We start from the raw sequence: 20,388 nt of genomic DNA, 5'->3' as shown, positions 1-20,388 counted from the left end.
AGAGGTGTGATAATTTGGTTCATATCTAATTTTTCAGACACAGATACTGGAAGTAAAGAGTAGAAAAGATGTATGGATTTCAATTCTGGGTTTCGTATTGCATGGTAAATCCCAGGAAATCCACTCAAGCTTCTAAGTGCTCCAAAGATATTCCAGATAATTTTTACTAAAGAGAAAGTTGGGGTTTTTTATATGTTTCCAGGAAATATGATATAGTCAAACTACAATGTAAAAGCCAGAAATTAATGAAATAAAGAGGAGAAAAAGTATCACAAACCTTGAACTATTTCCTTTGGAGTAATGCAACACTGATAGGTGGCAGCATTATTTCTCACTTCAAACTGCTAAAAACAAAAACATTCTAAGAAAATAGTAACATTGTACTGTAGAGCCTCTGTACATCATATTTTCAGGCAGACACTTAGTTTTCCCTTCTCACAAGCAGTTAACCAGCATCTTTACCTCACTGGAATGTCAACTAGGCAGCCAGCCATTTTATTTACTTACAATGCTGTTTTACAGAAGCAGGGACAAGTCCTTTCCTTTGTTCAGAAACATCCGGAAACTTTCTAGCAAATAGTTATCTAAAGTAAGATGTCAATTTCCTCACTTCCTTGAATAGTCACATTTACACATCATTGGGCAAGGCATGAATTTATGGTGCAAATTTCAGAAGCTTGAGTCTGAAATTTGAGTCCTGATTTCCTCTGCTCAGTTGCTGTCCGTGTCTGGAAAGCCCAAAGTTCTAACTGTTTTTACCCCTCAGATTCTCTGGAATCTATCTACTGATTCAGAAAGTACACTACAGAATATTATAAAATGGTGTCAAAATGCTGCAACTGCTGTCTTTGCTGCATATACTCTACAAACAAACACAGAGGAATGGAAAACTCCATATATGAGGAGAGCTTGCTTCATTCTCTTTAAAAGGCAAGAAGTTACAGTGGTATGAATCTGACCCAAGGAGAAAATCAGAATATTCCTTCAGTGAAGAAACTGCAGGGGCCTTCAGTTATTGAAGTATTAAGTAAATTAATACAAAGTGTGATCCTACATTGGCAGCAATCTCCTGTTTCAGTAATAGGCTACAAGCATTCTACTTATAAATGTCTATCTTGTAAAACAATATTAATACCACTTCTACCATTTTCAAATTAATATGAAAAGGTTTTTAATTGTCATGTTATTATTTTTCCATGTTAGTACATTTCCATGCTAAACCACACCTGTATTGGAGAAAAAAGTGTGTATAAAAACTGATACTTCATATTCACTTATATAGTTACAAGATATTATGAGTGAAATTTAGGAACAGTCACAGTTTTTTGTGTTATTTGTTTCACCCACAGGATACTGCTACAGCAATGCTATTGGTCTGTATACAAAGTTATGCTCTTCACTTACACAGCAAACACTGGGTTTGGAATGCAGCCATAAAAACAATGACTCAGTTTGGTTTACCCACAAAAGTAAACATGCGTTGGAGAGAAAAGCACATCACAAATGTGGACTGATGAGAGTAACAGGCTGAGGTGCAAATTAGCTCCTACCTGTGGTCCTGGTGCCTAAAATTCATGTTCTTCAGAATGCTGCCTCAATCTTACTCATTTTTCCTGATGAGATCTTGTGCAAGCTTTTTGAAAGTAACAACTTGATAGAATATTTGGTTTGTGAATGAGAGAAATCTGTATTTTTGTACAGCTCCAGTTCTAATCCCTAAATTTTATACCTGTTCTTTTTGGAATCAGAAGGATAATTGAATTACACATTCAAACAACTTATGTTACCTATCTGCAGTTCAGATGAACAAGTAAGACATAGTAACATTGCAAGATCACCTCTTTTCATGAAACCAACACTTCTAGTAACACTTGGAACAAGTTTTCCATCATTTTTTCCATCTTTTTTTTTTCACTTAGGAAACACAAAATCTTCAACTAAAATTGCAAAACCAGATTTACATTGCCACTACTGTGCAAGAAATCTACACTGATCACAATGGTGCAAATATTCACATGTATGTAATATTATCTTATACATATCCACATTGAAATATTCCCTTTTGCATCACCAACTGCTGCTTCTTCTGTTAATAACAAAGCAGATAATTTGTAAAATTACTTTTTTTAAATGAACAGCTGAACATCTCAGTGTGAATAAGACTATGTTCCTTAGAAACATATCATAAGACTTGAATATAGGCAACATATTAAAGCACTTTATCTATCTGTGATTTTTATACATCACTACAATAAAGAAATCTCATTGCATTTCATGATTCTTACATTTAGCAACTGTTAAGAGGGATAGTTTACACAGTTATATTATTTATATAGGATGTACAAGTAGAGAAAAAAATAAATCAAAACTAAGGTTATTCAGGGTACTTAAGTATGAACTGTGCATATCTTTGTAGTTTTTAAACTAGCTTTGTAATCAGGGAGAAAAAATACTGTGGACAAAATGCTGTTACTTGTATGGCAATTATACCTAAGGGGAAAACGAAGGTGAAGGAGGTAGTAATTCCAGAGCCTCATGGTCTGTGCAGAGCTAAAGTAGGATGAGAACTTACCTTTCCCAAACTAATGCTCCCTATCCATCAAGCCACAGCCCATACCAGTCCTTCTACTGGAGTTCATTTTTAACCCAGCAAAAGCATGTCATGTTTAATTTTTACAAGAACTTCCCTGAAAAAGAATAATTAGGTTTTCTTTTATAGGAGAAGTATTTTTTAACCTATAAAGAATGTTCCACATGTAGACTGCTGGAGAAAAATATGTTTCAGCCAATTACAAATTATAGAAAGTGCCTTTCTCAGAAGTAAATATTCTAAGAATATTAATAGGTGTGGTTAAAAATGGCTTCGAATAAATTTCCAAATTTCTATTTTTGCTCTTTTTCTTAGAAGGGATGCTTGCTCCAATTTAAAAAAATATTAAAAATACATTTCCTTGGGAACCTGGATAACAAAACCAGGCAGTAATTCAGACTGCTTCTGTCTTACCTTTCAACTATAAGGATGGCTTAGAAAGACCATAAAAGTACGCTTTATGTAAGTTATCTAAATATTTATTCTCTTCTTACATGGAGTCCTTCTCAGCTCTTTACATTAACAGTAACAAAAGTTTGTTAATATCACACCCAAGAACTATTACTAGTTTTCAGACAAGACTGTTGCCATTACACAAACAGGTTGTTTAATGACTCAGTCACAGTTTCCTGCATTTTCCTCTTCCCTAGTAATGACTAATAACTTGTCAACATTAAAATTAAAAAAACAATAGCTGTCAAAAGTATATCTTAAAGAGAAGATTAATATTGGTGATCCAAATAATAATTCCACCTCCAGTGGTTTGTTCTATTGCACTATCATGCAATTAATCTGCCTTTCATGTAGTGTTAATATGATGAATTAAATAGGTCTATTAATGCCCTTTTAAAACATGCAAGTAAATGTCTTTCTGGGGAGGTTCTACTGACCATCTCATACCAGTTTAAAAGCAGACCATAATTTGTGTTTGTTTCTGATTTTACATGGAATTAAACTCCTGAAGTTACTCAAAATGCTTATTACTTACATATGTGTATCTGACATTTTATATATTACTCTACTGTTTTGTAAAGAAAAAAATACAGAAAAATTAATTGCAAGGTTTAGGCCCTAATTCTGCTCTTTTAAGGTAACAGCTGACAGCCCTCTACTGGTAATGAATATAAAAGCACAAGAAGCACACTTCGCATTTTATAATACTATAAATTAATTAGCCAAATTTGAAAAATATAAAAATATAGATAGTACAAAATAAAATCAGACTAGAGAGAGACCTGAAATATTTTATTTGGACCATTAGAAAATGTGTTATTCCTAATTCATGTGGGAAACAATAGGCCAAGGCTGGTTTGACCTAAGCGTCCATAGAATTTAGGCTGGCCATTTCTATAGAGTAATTCTTCATAGAAGTAGCCTTATTGGACTACAGCTTTTCATAATGTATTCAAACCAAAAATAAATGTTGTCATGTTATTCATAGATTCACAGAATTCACAGAATTCCCTCCTTAGTTTGGAGGGGACCTTAAAGATCATCTAGTTCCAACGCCCCTACCATGGGCAGGGGTACCTTCCACTAGACCACATTGCTCAAGGCCTCATCCAGCCTGGCCCTGAAGACCTCCAGGGAGGGAGCATCCACAACCTTCCTGAGTAATCTGTTCCACTGTCTTGCCACCCTCACTGGAAAGAATTTCTTCCTAATATCCAGTCTAAATCTACCCTTCTCAGGCTTAAAGCTCTCATCCTATCACTACAAGCCCTTGTAAAAAGTCCCTTTATGGCGTTCTTGCAGGCCTCCTTCAGATACTGGAAGGCCTCCCTAAAGATTTGTTTTCTCCAGGATGAACAGCCCCAACTCTTTCAGCCTGTCCCCATAAGGGACATGCTCCAGCCCCCGATCATCTTTGTGGCCTCCTCTAGACCCACTCCAGTAGCTGCACATCCCTCTTATGCTGGAGGCACCAGAACCAGACACAGAAACCCAGGTGGGAGCTCACAAGAGCAGAGTAGAGGGGGAGAATCACCTCCATTGTTCTGCTGGTCACACTTCTTTTGATACAGCCCAGCACACAGTTGCCTTCTGGCCTTCAAGTGCACATTGCTGGCTCACATTGACTTTTTCAACTGACACCCCCAAGTCCTTCTCCTTGAGACTGCTCTTGAGCCACTCCTCACCACACTTGTGCTTGGGATTTCCCTGACACAGGTGTAGGACGTTGCACTTGGCCTTGTTGAACTTCATGAGACTGGCTTAGGCTCATCTCTCAAGCCTGTCCAAGTCCCTCTGAATGGCATCCCTTCCCTCCAGTGTGTCAGCCAGATCACACAGCTTGGTATCATCCATAACCTTGCTGAGGGTGCCTCAATCCCACCGTCCATTACACTGACGAGGGTGTAAATAGCACAGGTCCCGGTACTGACCCCTAAGGGACACCACTTGTCACTGTTCTCCATTTGGACATTGAGCCACTGATAGCAACTGAGTGCTGCCATCCAGCGAGTGGTCCACCCCTCAAGTCCATACTTTTCCAATTTGGTGACCAGGATGTCATGTAGGACAGTATCAAACACTTATTACATTAAGTCCAGGAAGATGATATCAGTTGCCCTTCCTTTGCTCTTCCCCCCTCCCACTGATGCTGTAACTCCATCATAGAAAGCCACCAAGTTCATGGGGCATAATTTGCCCTTGGTGAAGCTATGATGATTAACACCAATCACCTCTTCTTCATTTTCTGCATGCCTTAGCAAAGCCTTCAGGAGAATCTGCTCCATGACCTTGCCAGGCATGGAGGCAAGACTGACTGGCCTATAGTTTCCAGGGTCTTCCCCTTTTCCCTTTTTGAAGACAGGGGTTATGTTTCCCTTTTTCCAGTCAGCAGGGACTTCATCAGATTGCCAAGCCTTTTCAAATATGATGGACAGTGGTTTGGTGACTTCATCTGCCAGTTCCCTCAGGACCTGTGGGAGGATCTAATTGGGCCCCATGCACTTGTGCATCCTCAGGTTCACTAGATAGTCTGGAACCTGATCTGTGCTTACTGTGGGCAGACCTTCCTTTTGCCACTGCCCACCTGTGTTTTCTGGAACTTGGGCAGAACAGCTAGAGCCCTTGCCAGTGAAAAGGCTGCTCAGGGGGGTTGTTGAGTCTCCCTCTCTAGAAATACTCAAAACCCATCTGGATGCATTCTTAGAAGGGATGCATCTGGAGTGCTCTGGCAGGGGCATTGGACTAGATCATCTTTCAAGGTCCCTTCCAGCCCCTAACATTCTGGGATTCTGTGAACACTTAGGCAAAGTCGTTGATGAGCACCTCAGCCTTCTCGGTATTGTGTAAGTTTTTGCTTTAGTCAGTAAATTGACCTGCAGGCCCCCCAAACGAAATGCTGTCCAAGTAAAAATGATGATTTTCCGGCACTTTTATGGTGTAAAATAAGTTTTAATGCAAATGTCAAATTTAGTAGCAATAGCTCACCTCAGTACGAGCACCTGTGGGATTCTTGCAGCGCAGATAAGTCTCTTCGCCATCTCCATCTTCAGGCCAGCGGTTCTGCGATCTTGCCCGGCCGCCACCGCCCGCCGGAGCTTCGCCTGAGGCACCTCGAGCTCGAGGCGGGAAAGGAGGCCGCGCGAGGCATTGGAGGACCGCACATCCGAGGCCGGCAGGGGGCACTGCAGCGGCCGGCGGCTGGCGCGCATGCGCCACTTTACCGGCAGGGAGGCCATGGCGGTGCTGCTGGAGCATGAGAGCCAGATCTTTCTGGACCTGTTCCACCAGGACGGGCTGGTCATCTGCGCCCGCGGGCTCGGCGTTGACCGCTTATTGCTGCGCTTCCTCCGGCTGTACTGCGAGCCTGCCAGCCTGGTGCTGGTGCTGAACACCAGCCCTGCCGAGGAGGTGAGGGCAGCCCCTGTCAGCCAGCGGCACCCCTGCCCCGCCCTTTTCTCGCACCGGCGTCCTCGATTCATCTAGCGGGCGCAGCCCGGGGACGACCGGCAGCCCTCTCCTTGTCTGGGCCAAGGGAAGGAGGTTGCTGCCCTCTCCTCCTGAGCAGAGGGGCTCAGCGGGACGGCTGGCTGTGGGGGCTCGGGTTGACGGCAGGCGGATGGCGGCAGCGCGGAGCGGGTGCCTGGGCGCTGTGCCTTGGCCTCTGCACTCCCTGGGGACAATTTTCTCAGACCAGACGCGCTCAGGATCACATCATGGACCGAATTTCTACTCGTGCAACACGATGGAATCCTAATAACAATAATGAGATAAAATATGCTTGTGTACATAACTTTGAAGTAGCAGAAAACTGTTAGAAGCCAATGAGCAGAAGGGGGTGAAAGTTTTGGTAGATTTGCCCCTACCTGTACAAAAATGCCTCCGTTTTTTTTCAAACTAGGGAGATTTCCCACCGACAGGATGGTGATGTTCTAGGGTTTTTTTTGTAGTGACCACGGGTGAATGAATATCACAACTGTTAAGCTTCATGTGTATGACCTACTTACTGTAGTTGCCCTGGATAAGGGAGTGGACTTAAAAGACAATCTCTTTCCAAGTCTCTGTTCTGAAGTCAGTATTAAAATCACTTTTTTTTCTAAAAGAGCTATTAAAAGATAAGTTATTTTGAGTGTTGTTTGCTCATATTTGCCTAAGTCTAGCTACTGCTGAAAATACGTAGATTTTTAGATGAGTTTGAAACTGAGCAAATTACACCTAAGAAGAAAAAAAACATGATGACTCTGGCTTCCGTAGGTAGCGTGTGGTACTATGCTTCCGATCTGGTTTGGAGAAATCCTCAAAATTAAGTTTGGGGGGTTTTGCATCCATTTCATCAATTACCATCATGTCTTGTGTTTTTATTCCATTTGGTTTAGGAGTATTTTATCGATCAGCTGAGGTCAGATGGAGTTGTTCATCTTCCTCGGCGTGTTACCAATGAAATTACAAATAATACTCGATATGAATTTTACACGCAAGGAGGAGTCATCTTTGCAACAAGTCGAATCCTTGTAGTGGATTTCCTTACTGACAGAATTCCTGCAAACCTCATTACGGGTAAGGATTTGATGAAATAAAGGTAAGACTGTTCTGTTTGAAAATACATAAAGCTTAACCCTGTATGAAGAATCCTCCTAAGAGGTACTGAGACTGAAGAATTATTCCTTTTGTTCCACAAAGATTGAAGTAAAAGGAGCAAATAGGTACTTCTTTCTCTTTTTCAAATGGTTTTCTTTGCTCCAAACTTACTCACTTTAGTTAATCATACAATTTGAAAGCATCCACATTACTTTTAGATACTGGATCAAGCCATTTGTATGGCTTACTGCTATCAATCAGCAGCTGAAGAAGAAATCAGCGGTTAAATAATGCTGTTGACATAAGAAACATAAAATTCAGACTGACTTCCAAAGAAGAGTAATTGACTGCACTTGGTGAAATAGTGTCCTGTGGTTTATGGGACACTGGTCTAAGATTAAATGGTTTAAAACTGATTTTAGATTTGTTTTTTCAACTATACACACTGCCTATTTTTGCATTAAAAAAATTACTCATGCCTTACTAATCTTGGTCTTGATACAACTTGGACAAAACCTAAGCACGAGCATTACAAAGTAATGCCGTTACTATCATTATATATGATAATCCTGTCCTTCAATGACACAGAGCTGTCACAGCTTTTGCATTGCCACTAGAGGTCAGCGTGACAGCAGCTTGGGTCGACTCCCTGTTTCATCTAAAACTCGGGGAACGCATGGTTCTGTCAGAAACGTGTAGTGTGTGTGGGATTTTACAAAACCAGCAAAAACTTGTGTTTCTCGAGGAGTTAAGCATAGCAAAAAATCAGTAATGTGATTCCAGGTGTTTCAAATGTTTATAAAATCAGTGCAGTCACATGTGCATTGACATCTGATGAACTCAAGCTAAATGAAAGTAAGCAATTATGACTGCAGTGAAAAATTATTCCTGGTGGTTTTGGCAGAGTAGAAATTATGTAGTTAATAGCAGAGTGAAACTGATGCACGTTGGTGTAGTAGACAGTGGCAAGTTGTTTCTACTAAGGCTTACACAGCAGGATGAACTCATTTCACAGGCAGAGAAGTATTGACTAGAAGTAGGAAGGCAACACAGTAAGTACATCTCCTGTGATGTCTTTTCAGAGTCACACCTTGACAGCATGGAAAGGTATTCAGAAATTAGTACAATCATTATTTAGTCCTGAAAAATTTGCTTCACAGGAGAGACGTAAGAATGTCTGGACAAAAATACCTTACTGGGTTATTCCATGACTTGAGTGGCTAGCAGCTAGCAGGACATGAGTGAACATGAGTGGCTAGCAGGAAGTCTTTTTCTTTAGATGCTTTTTCATTTACAAAGCAAAGGCATATTAAAATCAATGGCTGGGTGCTGAGCTGAAGAAACTTGTTATAGAAATCAAATGTGCTGTAAGTTTGTCAGCTTATGTGTAGGTACAAGGTAAAACCTGTAATGTTTGATATCCTTTGCTTCCATTTTAGAAAGGCATTTATTATTCTTCTGGAAGCTGTGAACAAATAAAAATACCATGTAGGACTCCCTGCAGTAGGGGCAAAGTGGAAAAATAGGTCTTTTAACACAATTAAATGTGAGAGAAAATAACAGGTCTTGGCTGAGTCAAGAGTTAATCCCAGAAGTATTTGCCTCAAATGCTTAATATAGTTCAAGCATTGTTTTACTTCTCTGTACTGAAATGTACACAATAAATCTCTTTTGCCTAATATACCCACAGGAAGAAAATTTGTGATGGTACCTTTTGTCCTCAGGTGTGAATGTGAATATCAGAAGGGGTAGAAAAGCAAAACAAATGTTTTCAGAAATTCTTTCATTTTGTAAACACTTGAACTGCTGCCAGTGAACCATACTTGACAAGTCTGTAATTCTAGAATTTCTCTCTACAAAATAGTTAAAATATTGCAGTCTTGAAGATAGCAAACTTGGTTTGTTGTAGTAGTGTGTTAGTCTGGCATTCACGTTTACTCCTTTTAACAGGCTAGAGTTCAAATTTTGCCTTGGAAGTAAAGAATTCCATGATACTGTAAGTGAGGAAACTCTTAGTTAGAATTCCTAGAAGTTTGTTCAACTGTCACTTTATAAGATTTGCATTCCTACTGTATTTCATTTAAGAAAAAACATTTAAGACAGTTTTGAGGCAAAACTTACACAAAATTGGACCTTCCTTTACTTTTTGACTTGAAAACCTTTTATTTTGCCAGGCATTTTAGTGTACAAAGCGCACAGAATCATTGAGTCCTGTCAGGAAGCATTTATCTTACGACTTTATCGCCAGAAGAACAAGCAAGGCTTCATTAAAGCTTTTACAGATAATGCGGTTGCATTTAACACCGGCTTTTGCCACGTGGAAAGAGTGATGAGAAATCTTTTTGTCAGGAAACTTTATCTGTGGCCAAGGTAAGGTACCTCTTTACTTCATTGGAGAGTTAAACTTCAAAAAAAGATGAGGATTTTACAGTGAGTTCCTAAGACAATGAGGTGTATGCAGTCATGCTGCTGATTTGTGTTCTGTCTTGTGTTCCAGAACAAATTTCATTCAACTTTTGACAGAAGTGGTCTGAAAGATTCTAAATTTTCTAAAAATAGACCCAAATTAAATCTATTGGGTGATGAACCTTATGGTATAGATGAACTGTTAGCCAATAGAAATCACAGCAGAAAGTGACATTCTTAATAGCTTAAGAAAATCTTCACTTATGAAGCAGATTATTTAAACCATGAAGTAACAGCTCTGCCATTTATGGAGGTGTTTGTTTCCAACAAACCTGTGATGAGGCTCCATGGATCCCTTCCTACATGTCAGATTTTTTTTTTCAGTTGTGCATGAAGAATATTTCTTAATGGCTGACAGAAACCGAAGTGCCAAGTTTGTGATGTGCATTAAGTCTTTCAGGAGCAGAGCCACAAGTGGAACTGGACACAAGCTGATCACCCGTCCAGTGCTCTTGATCATTTGTTCCTTTAGTCCAGTCTAGAACATGTTTAATGCCACCTGAATGTGCCATTACTCTGTGTTGTAAATGCTTTAACAGTCTTTCTTTCAGTATCATAAAAAAGTAGAAATGGACATAACTAGGATAGGAAAGGTTGAATAAAAGCTCTCTCTGTTTTGTTTCTTGGCTTCTGAACCATGAAAACACCTGGGGGTGCAGCAGGCAGTAGGGGAGGCACCCATTGAGTTTCAGGTCAGCAGACAGCATTCTCTGAGCCTCATTCTATTAATAATAATCACCTAGCATCTAGGTACCTGTACAGCTGTGCAGGCCATAAGGGTGGTGTCCAACAAGGATCTGCTGCTCATAATCAGAAGCTATAAGCATCACAAATCTGCCAGTGGACCCATGTGATTCCAAAGGATTTATCAACTCATTCCAGTTTCTCCCTTGAGACTTTTTTGTTTGTTTATTTTAGTATTTGCTATATGTAATGATGATATAGAATCTAGTGCAGTAATTTTCCATGGATCATTCAGCAGCCCCAGAATGACTCACATGACTAGACTAGAATAAGTCATAATCATGGAATTGAAGGTTTTCTGAGCTGTCCATGAGATTGCAATCTTCACATCTGTAAAAACGTGTATTTTGCAATTCACTTCTTTACATTGAAAACAATTGCTGTTATAGTTTATACAAACTTTGAATAATTGTAGGTCAAGCAAACCATCCATGTAAATCTTAATCAGCTGTTTTCCTCTTAGATTTCATATAGCAGTGAACTCATTTTTAGAGAAGCATAAACCTGAAGTGGTGGAAATCCACGTGTCAATGACCCCTGCCATGCTTGCTATCCAGACATCGATCCTGGACATTTTGAACGCATGTCTGAGAGAACTCAAACGTTATAATCCAACCCTTGAAGTAGAAGACCTATCTTTAGAAAATGCTATTGGTAAACCTTTTGACAAGGTAACCATTTTGATTGTTTTCCTGTGTCTAACTAAAGAGGTGTATCAAACTGTCTTCAATGCAAACTAAAATATTATTTGTAAAATAAATAACCAGCAGCATCTGAGCATTCTCCTATGACATGGTTATTACTGGCACAAGGAGACAAATTATCCATCTAAAAAGGTGATATTACAGTTTGTTCCTCCTTCATTTCCAAAGTCTACAGTAAGAACATTTTGATTCATGATTAGTATACTATGGTGATGAAGGTGGTTGCAATTTCAGCACAGAAGACTTTAGATATAAGTATGTAGTTCTTTACACACACGGACAGACACCCTGTTATTTCCTCTTGAATTTCCTGCTTATATTTTTCTTTCCTCTGTTAGGAGAAGCACTGTATATATTACGTAATATGCTGTATCTTTTAGTCATTATAAATGCCATTAATTATGTGTGCAGTGTTTTTTTTCTGGCAGATTTGCAATGTTTTACGTACATGCAGAGTAGTCTTAAGCTTCAGCCACGATAGTGAAACATGCTTACTTCTTACCTGCGATTTCATCTTGGTGTGGGGCTTTCTGTACTTTAAATACTTGGAGGGTTTTCTTTCCTTACATGCTATAGGTTGCATATTTGCATGGTACTCATCTTATTTTGAAAATCAAATTACGTTATAATGGTTTTTACCTTACCTAAGTAAAGGATGCTAGATACTAAAGGCACAGGCTATTACCAGTAAAGTAAGGGTTTGCTTTTTAATTTTACCAGTATTTTGTTATTATATGGAAAGGAAACCATATACTGAAAGCACACTGAAAGGCATCTAAATTATGCTAACTTAGTAAAAAAATAATTACTTATCAAGCATTTCCTGTAAAAGGGGGAGGGGGGGAGGGAAACATGCATTCTTATCTTGGTTAGTATACTATAGATTTAGCATACTATAGATTTGATATCTTGAACTTTCCAAATTGTATTTCTAGACAATACGTCACTATTTAGATCCTCTCTGGCATCAACTTGGAGCTAAGACGAAATCTTTGGTCCAGGATTTGAAGATACTACGTACTTTGCTGCTGTATCTAACTCAGTATGATTGCGTCACTTTCCTTAATCTTCTGGAGTCACTGAAAGCAAGTGAAAAAGCTTTTGGTGAGAATTCAGGTAAACACTGAGTAACCATACAAGTTAATGCATGAAACAGTGAAATGTTTATATTTTTAATTAACATTCCCAAACATATGAAGGTATCTAATTAGGTATTATATAACCAGCCATAAGGACGTAGGTTTTTATTGACAGATAATGCTTTCATCTTCCCACTTAACTGCTGTTACTTAACAGCATGTGATTTGCATCACATTTCTGTCTTTTACCAAGTTAGTAATTACATAGGAAGCAGGTAGCACAGGTATTCCAGAGCAGAGGACTGGGGCTTGTACTGGAAAGGGTTGAAACACATGTACATTGCAAATGTCAATCTACTACTGCTTTCTTGTTCTCTTTAGGTTGGCTGTTTCTCGACTCCAGTACTTCAATGTTTGTAAATGCTCGAGCTAGAGTTTATCGCATTGCAGAGGAGAAACCAAATCAGAAAGGCAAAGTCTCTGAAAAAAGCAATGTAAAGAAGGAAAATGGTACCAACCATTCCTAATTTTAAGTCTGAGAGTGTCACACGATTTCAAATGCTCTGCATATTATTACTTGTGATGTGGTTCCCTATGTGATCTGTTAGCTGGGATAAGTCGAGACATAATCTAGTTCAACAAGCATATAATAAACACCGTGGAACAGAGTCATGAAGTAAGGGGTTCTTCTAAGCTTGCTCAGCTGTTCATTGGGAGAGTTTTTATGGAATTGTTCTTGAATTACATTGATGTTTAGTTAGATCTTTATGATTTTATGTGAGCAAGTAGGAGGGTACCATTGCTTTTATTAAAACTATATATATTCAGGAGTTTGAGAATTGAAGTATGAGTTAACATTTTAACTTTTTGCTTCACTAAAGCACTTATCTCCCTTTAAAAATGTTTTCTGTAAGACTGCTCTCCTCTCCAGCCCATTAACATAGCAAGCTGCCTATGTAGGCTGTTGAATATTCTATTTGCCAACAACCATCATGCTATTGACATTTAACAACTAATTTAAAGTTCTGAAGGATATTTTGGCTGTAAGAGCTGCTATATTCAATCTCACTTTGTTTCAGAACTGAAAAGGGAACTGGTTCTAGAAAGTAATCCAAAATGGGAAGCTTTGAGAGAAGTACTGAAAGAGATTGAAAATGAGAATAACAACAGTGAAGACCTTGGTGGTCCAGGTGAGAGAATTCTAAGTGATGTCAATTTTCAGAGTGCAGCTAGTTATTACTACTTGACTTTTGAGAGAAGGAACCTAACTCTTTACTGTAGTAGAGACTGAAGTTTTATTAAAGACCTAGTTTTAAGTTTAATTTGTGGACTTAACACAAGTTTGCATACATGTACATCAACTATGAAAAAACAAAATAGTTTTACATAAGCTCTTGCTTTGTTCTTGCTCTAAAAGACAAATGCTGCTGATTACTGTGCAATACGGTTCATGAAAGAACATCTAGTGAAAACACATTTTGACTTAGATTTCGATATTGTACTGATAATTTGGTCTCAAAACCAATAAAATTACTAATGTGGAAATTTTTAATCAAGGCACCATCCAATCATTGCTCAAGTGCAGGTTTAAAAAAGACAGGAGTTCTGTCTTATGCTGTTTCCATCTCACACATTCTTGTGCACCTGAAAGCTTTGCTTCTCCAGGAGATACACCTAAATGGGGTAGAGAGTAGAAGGCAAGTGTGTTTCTATCTAACTGTTTTTGCTGCCTTTCCTGTTTTAGCACTTTTCATCCCCTTAAATTTTGCCAAGTTTTATTTTAGGAAATAGTAATGGTAAAAAAGTACTCTTTTCTCCCACCTACAGTGTTCTGACTGGGTAAGAACTGGCTCTCTCACCTAGTGTTGTAGGAGTTTATCTGAGTCAGCTGTGGAGAATTGCTATTCAAGGCCCACAAATGTCAATAATACTGTGTGAAACGTATTTTTTTAAGACTCTCTAACACAGCTAACAAATGCTGAAAATTAGAATGCTCTACATTAATTTCTCTCTTATTTCACATTTCAAGAAAAACCCAGTAGTTTTCCTAGTATGTTTCATAATGTGCTAAATCTGCCTCATTTCAGATGGCCAAAAGGAAAAGCTCACTAATGTAGATGGTGTAAGAATAAGGAATGCTGAACTTGCATTAACCTTCTCTAACCTTCTTTGGTACAAAACATCATGCAATTTAGACTCCCCGAAAGTCCAGAGCAACTATGACAAGCAAATATGAAAGCATTTGGCAGGCATGCTTCTAGTATTAAGAACACTTTGCTCAAGAGATGTCTTGTAACTGAATAAGAAGTACAGCATAACAGATTGTAAACATGATGTTATTTCTTGACTGCAGGGCAAGTGCTTATTTGTGCCAGTGATGACCGAGCTTGTGCACAGCTCAGGGAGTGTATTATTGCTGGAGCAGAAGCTTTTTTAACAAGACTGTATAATAAAACCTTTGGAAAGGATGAGAAAGCTGCAGAAGTATGGATTAAGGACAGAAAAGCTGTCAAGTCGAAAGGACATGCCAGACCAGACACAGGGCCTCAAATCAAAAAAGCCAAACTCACAGCTTCTTCAAAGCAAACTAAATACAAGAAGCAGCAAGACCGGACTATAACTGAAATGATAGGGAAAACCGAGGAGGAAAAGAAAGAGGATTTAGAGGTGGAAGATAACAAAGAATTAAGCAATAGCCAAGAAAGCAGTGCGGAAGAGACCATTCCTGAAGATTTCCATGTGAACTTGTCCTCAGACTGTTACTATGGGATTTTCAAGAACCCGCTCACAATTATTCATCCATTGCAGGGGTGCAGTGATCCCTATGCGCTCACTCGGGTCCTGCATGAAGTAGAACCTAGATATGTTGTGTTATATGATGCAGAACTAACTTTTGTTCGGCAGCTGGAAATCTACAAGGCAAGCAGGCCTGGGAAGCCTTTGAGGCAAGTTGATTTGGTCAGGGTAATTTTAGTCAAGGCAGAACATGCATCTGGTTTTCTTTGGCTACTTTTTAATTCCTGTTTAGCCCTCTTAATTTTAAACAAAAGCATAATGTCTGAGGTAGCCAAGTGATAATTACCTCCCAGCAGGAATTAAGTCCCTTAACAGCAGAGACATACCTGGAGAGGTGGGGGAAGATCATTTCACTTTCTACAAGGCCTCTGCTTAGATAATCTTAGTATTAATAGGTCCATTTTTAGGAGCTGTAGTCTCGTTTTAAACCATCCCTATAGGTAAAATTTTTACTAAATAAGCTTCATCATTTTAAATTTAATTAACTTTCCCATTTCCTGATGTCAGGTCATGCTGAAGATAGTAATTCAGAAACTGTAACAGAAAAAGAAGCAAAAGAAAACACAAGAAAGAAAATGACAGATTTACATGTTGTGTACTTGATACATTTGACACACTTGTAATTTTCAAAAACTCACTTCTATGAATAGATGTTATAGGAGTAATTATAAATACAGAAAAATGTTAATATACTCTTTTTGCATTATCTTCCATTTATGTGGCTGCCTGATACAGCATTTCTTGAATAAAATGTACCCTAGTTACGCCTCTACCTCTGAAAATAACTTAGGGCAGTCTCTTAAGTCTTAGAATAAACACTTTACTAGCTACAGTTGAAACAAAATCTTTTGGCATATGAAATTACTGCCCTTTGAATTTTGCTTTCTACTTCAGTCCCCTCATGAAAATTATTTGCATAAATTTAACAGAGCAGTTGTAATTTTCCAGTCAAAGATTTGTATATATGCAGCGAAAATGGAAATCACTTTGGCAGTATATGTGTCTGTACCTGATACCCAGGTAAGGACTCTAGTGCAGATATGAATGAAAGAACTCATAAGGTTTATTGCATGAGGATAATTACTGGGTTATTTGTCCAATTAATTTTTTTAATTGCCTAATCAGCATGTGTTGTATCTACCAGCAGCATCATGTTCCCACGCTTCAGAGCAGGCAAATCAGATGCAGGCACACAATTAAGGGTTAGGAGATGCCCTGCATAAAAAAAGTAATAGAAATAAAATCCTATCAGTCTGTCAGAATGAACCTGAATTAAATTATGCTGAGAAAAAAATTACTGTGCTGAAAAGCCATAGGTAATTACTTCTTTAAGGTAATTATGAATTCTTAGATGTTCCTTATTTGCAGAATACTATTTAATTTGTTGGTGTGTTGAGCTCTGTGATATAAATGACAGCTTGTTCTTTGTAGATCCTATGATTTCCTTGAACAAATATGTCATTTAAAAATCTCAGATGATGTTTTTTTCCTAGCCCACAATGACTGCAGATTTTTTTAGTTTGTTACGTATGTTACTGGGAAGATGTTAAAAACATTGAGAGTAACTTCTCCATTACACTCGCTTTGTCTCTTTGAGTGGCTGACTGAAATCTTGGTCCACTCTGAATCCCAGAATTCCAGTAAGTGTATCTGCCAGTGGGTAAAGAAAAAGCACTGGATAGAGTAATTTTTGTTGCCGATTTCGGAATGTCTTGTTACAGAAAAAGAGAGTGTTTTTTAACTTGCCTTTTTTTGAGGCAAATACTAACTAGTCAGACACTTACTAATACTAATCTTAAATATTGATTGTGGGTGGTTTCTACTTGATATGAAGTTTTGTGATCCTAGTTTGGTTCCCTGTTCCCTTTCCTCCAAACCCACAGGGTTTATTTCCTCATATATGGTGGCTCCACAGAAGAACAGCGCTACCTCACAGCTCTGAGAAAAGAGAAGGAGGCCTTTGAAAAGCTAATTCGGTAACAAATGTAGTTGACTATCTTCATTATTAATGTCTCATGTAACTTATCTATATGCTTACATTTTAAATAGAGTGAAGTTCTCAGCTTTGTGAAAGCTTTACATAAACTTTTCACTCAGTTGCTTTTTAGATGTTAAGAGAAATTACACAGAGAAAAAGGAAAAGTCAAAACCTTCCTTTTCAATGCATCTGATACTTTATTTATTAAACTTGGGGGAGGGAGGTAAAGTTAAATTTCAAAGGCTAACCAGCACCAATTGTTTTCCCTTATTGTCTATGAATTCCACTTCTGTAAATGTGTTTTTATCTCTAGGTAAAACTTAATGTAAGATATTTCTAAGGCTTTTATGACTTGTTTTTTTTCCCCAAAAATAATTTATTTTGTTAGATTGTGCAAGACAGTATTTTTACTGACAGTGTCTTCTCAGCAGATTATATTGCTATTGCTAGTCATTATTCCTGAGAAGTTCTACAAATTGAAAAAATCAGATGCTAAAAAGTTGAAAAGTAAAATGTAGCATCTAGCCTACCGTTCTGGAAAACTTAATAAATTGCATTCCTGTTAAACTAGATAAAAGCCCTCAGCCAGATGTAAGATTCGAAAGTGTTTGATCTGTTTTTCTCATCGAATTGCACTTTAGTTTTTCTTTCTTTGTGGTTTCTTAGTGAGAAGGCCAGCATGGTTATTCCTGAAGAAGGAGAAGGAAGAGATGAAACAAACTTAGATCTAATAAGAGATGCTAAACCTGCCTCTGCTTCAACAGACACACGCAAAGCAGGTGAGCAGTTTCTGAAGTGAAGCTTACGGCTCTAAGCTTTGAGAGAGCCCTGTCACTAGTGCCTTTGAGTCCTGTCTGGAGCAGCAGAGACCTAGACACACTGCACATTGACTCTGTACCCTTGGTGGTAAACAAGCATTATCAACCTTGTTCCACCTACCTCTTTCCATGCAATGACAATTTATTATGTTTGTCTTTGAAAAGAAGATATACAACAATGAAGTATTTTACCATTAAGACAGATACCATTTTGATTGATTCTAGGCAGCTTGTTGGTTACAGGACTGTCTAGTATTGCTCGTAGGGAGGTGAAATTAAAACTGGAGTCTACAGATAGCCAAAGGCAGTGTTTTCTTGAGCTAGTACATGGTGAGGGCTTCTTTTGATCTTGGCAAAACAGGTTGCTTGAGTAAACAACTGCAGATTGTGGGGTTTGTCTGCTTTCTTTGCAATAAAGGATTTGTTGTTGTTGTTACAGTTCTAATCACGTTTTCATTCCTTTCTTCTGTCCTATATGTCTTCATCTTTACAGCTCTGTCCCTGTTTTGCTTTGCTCTCATTTTTGTAATCCTGGTCTCCTTTACTGTATGCTCTTGAGTTTTAGTTGTTACATCTTGTGTGGCCTTGATGCTATGTTCCCTTCATGTGTCCCGTTACTAATCTATAGAGGCTAAAGTACAACTCCTACAGTAAAATGCCATTTTTTGTGGGAAACAGCAGGAAATTAAAAGGATCAGCTTCATTATTTTGTTTTGCAGGCAGCTTTTTGAACATTTGTCTGATGCATTTAAGCAATTTTCCACTGGAGTTTAATGTATTTTATTGTCACATATACAAAGGTCATAGCAGGTAGCATGATAGTTCTATTCAACTGCAGGGCATACTCCATGATCTGCAGTATAGAATGAAATTAAGTCAAGTCTGGATTCATCATATTGATTAATTTGAGATATATTTTGAAATGTGAAGCCCATCCATTGCAGAAGCATTGACAGCACATAGGAAGACTCCACCCCAGGTCATAAACATTAGGTTAACTATGTTTGTTTTGTTCTTCAGGTGGCCAGGAGCAGAAGAACGTTCAGCAAACTGTAATAGTGGATATGCGGGAATTCCGCAGTGAGCTCCCATCACTGATCCATCGTCGTGGTATTGACATTGAGCCTGTCACTTTGGAAGTTGGAGATTATATTTTAACTCCTGATGTCTGTGTCGAGCGGAAAAGTATCAGTGATCTGATTGGTTCCTTAAATAATGGAAGACTGTACGCACAATGCATTTCTATGTCCCGTTACTATAAGCGACCCATTCTCCTGATTGAATTTGATCCTAGCAAACCTTTCTCGTTGATTCCACGAGGCTCTCTACATCAGGAAATTTCCAGTAATGACATCACTTCTAAACTAACCCTTCTTACACTCCATTTCCCAAAGTTGCGTATCCTTTGGTGTCCTTCTCCCCATGCTACTGCTGAACTCTTTGAAGAGTTAAAACAAAACCATCCCCAACCTGATGCAGAGACAGCAATGGCCATCACAGCAGATTCTGAAATTCTTCCAGAGTCAGACAAGTATAACCCTGGTCCTCAGGACTTTCTGTTAAAAATGCCAGGTATTAATGCAAAAAACTGCCGTGCCTTAATGAACCACGTTAAAAGCATTGCAGAGCTAGTGACACTGTCAAAGGATGAGCTCACCGACATTTTGGGCAATGCTGCCAATGCTACACAACTCTTTGACTTTATTCACCTGACCTACAGAGAGGCAGTAGCTAAAGGAAAAAGCAAAAGGTGATTGATGAGAGTGTTTAACACAGGGCACAGATAAACTTTTTGTGCACAATGCTTTGCCAAAGTGCATGAAATACTTTTAATAAATGCCCTCTAAGATAACAGTTTCTTGCTAATGCTGTTCCATCAGTTTTTAACATGAGTTAATTATTACTGAAGACAAGTTTCAAGAGGAATAAGAAATGTTTTTAATAGAGAAATGCAAATTATTTTTAGTCTTTCCACAGCTTTTTCACAAATTATATCACTGAATGAACTAAATTAACCAGCACATAAGTTCAAGTCTGTAAGAATTGCTAAAGCTAACCAATAAAGGTGTGTTCTTTGGAAAGTAAAGCTAAAATTGTACGATGTTTTGGTTGGTATGTGTGATGTACTTCATGACACATCACTTTCTTTTGCCATTTTTATTAATTGTCTTGCTCTCTGGAAACT

At 38.4% G+C, this 20,388-nt stretch overlaps 1 protein-coding gene across 1 annotated transcript; it reads left to right on the top strand.

Annotated features, from left to right (window-relative positions):
• The first annotated feature begins 6,277 nt into the window (after window positions 1–6,277).
• Window positions 6,278–19,957, top strand: ERCC4 (ERCC excision repair 4, endonuclease catalytic subunit). The gene is made up of 11 exons (XM_054391252.1): window positions 6,278–6,451; window positions 7,417–7,597; window positions 9,793–9,988; window positions 11,292–11,499; window positions 12,468–12,648; window positions 12,993–13,121; window positions 13,691–13,801; window positions 14,965–15,556; window positions 17,291–17,383; window positions 18,052–18,164; window positions 19,224–19,957. Exons 1-11 carry the CDS (start codon window positions 6,278–6,280, stop codon window positions 19,955–19,957), a joined length of 2,712 nt encoding a protein of 903 aa, XP_054247227.1.
• Window positions 19,958–20,388: the final 431 nt, after the last annotated feature.

This window comes from Indicator indicator, chromosome 22 (assembly GCF_027791375.1).
Source record: "Indicator indicator isolate 239-I01 chromosome 22, UM_Iind_1.1, whole genome shotgun sequence".
In the NCBI taxonomy this organism is placed as follows: Eukaryota; Metazoa; Chordata; class Aves; order Piciformes; family Indicatoridae; genus Indicator; species Indicator indicator.
Note: the sequence above shows the minus strand (reverse complement) of the source record. Positions and strands in the feature narration are given on the sequence as shown.

What these genes read in the sequence shown, in the direction of transcription:
- ERCC4 (XM_054391252.1), top strand. Translation starts at nt 6,278, where the DNA reads ATGGCGGTGCTGCTGGAGCATGAGAGCCAGATCTTTCTGGACCTGTTC. An exon ending in TTGGTAAACCTTTTGACAAG is followed by an intron (nt 11,500 to 12,467) that starts GTAACCATTTTG and finishes TTGTATTTCTAG; the next exon opens with ACAATACGTCACTATTTAGA. An exon ending in CAATGTAAAGAAGGAAAATG is followed by an intron (nt 13,122 to 13,690) that starts GTACCAACCATT and finishes ACTTTGTTTCAG; the next exon opens with AACTGAAAAGGGAACTGGTT.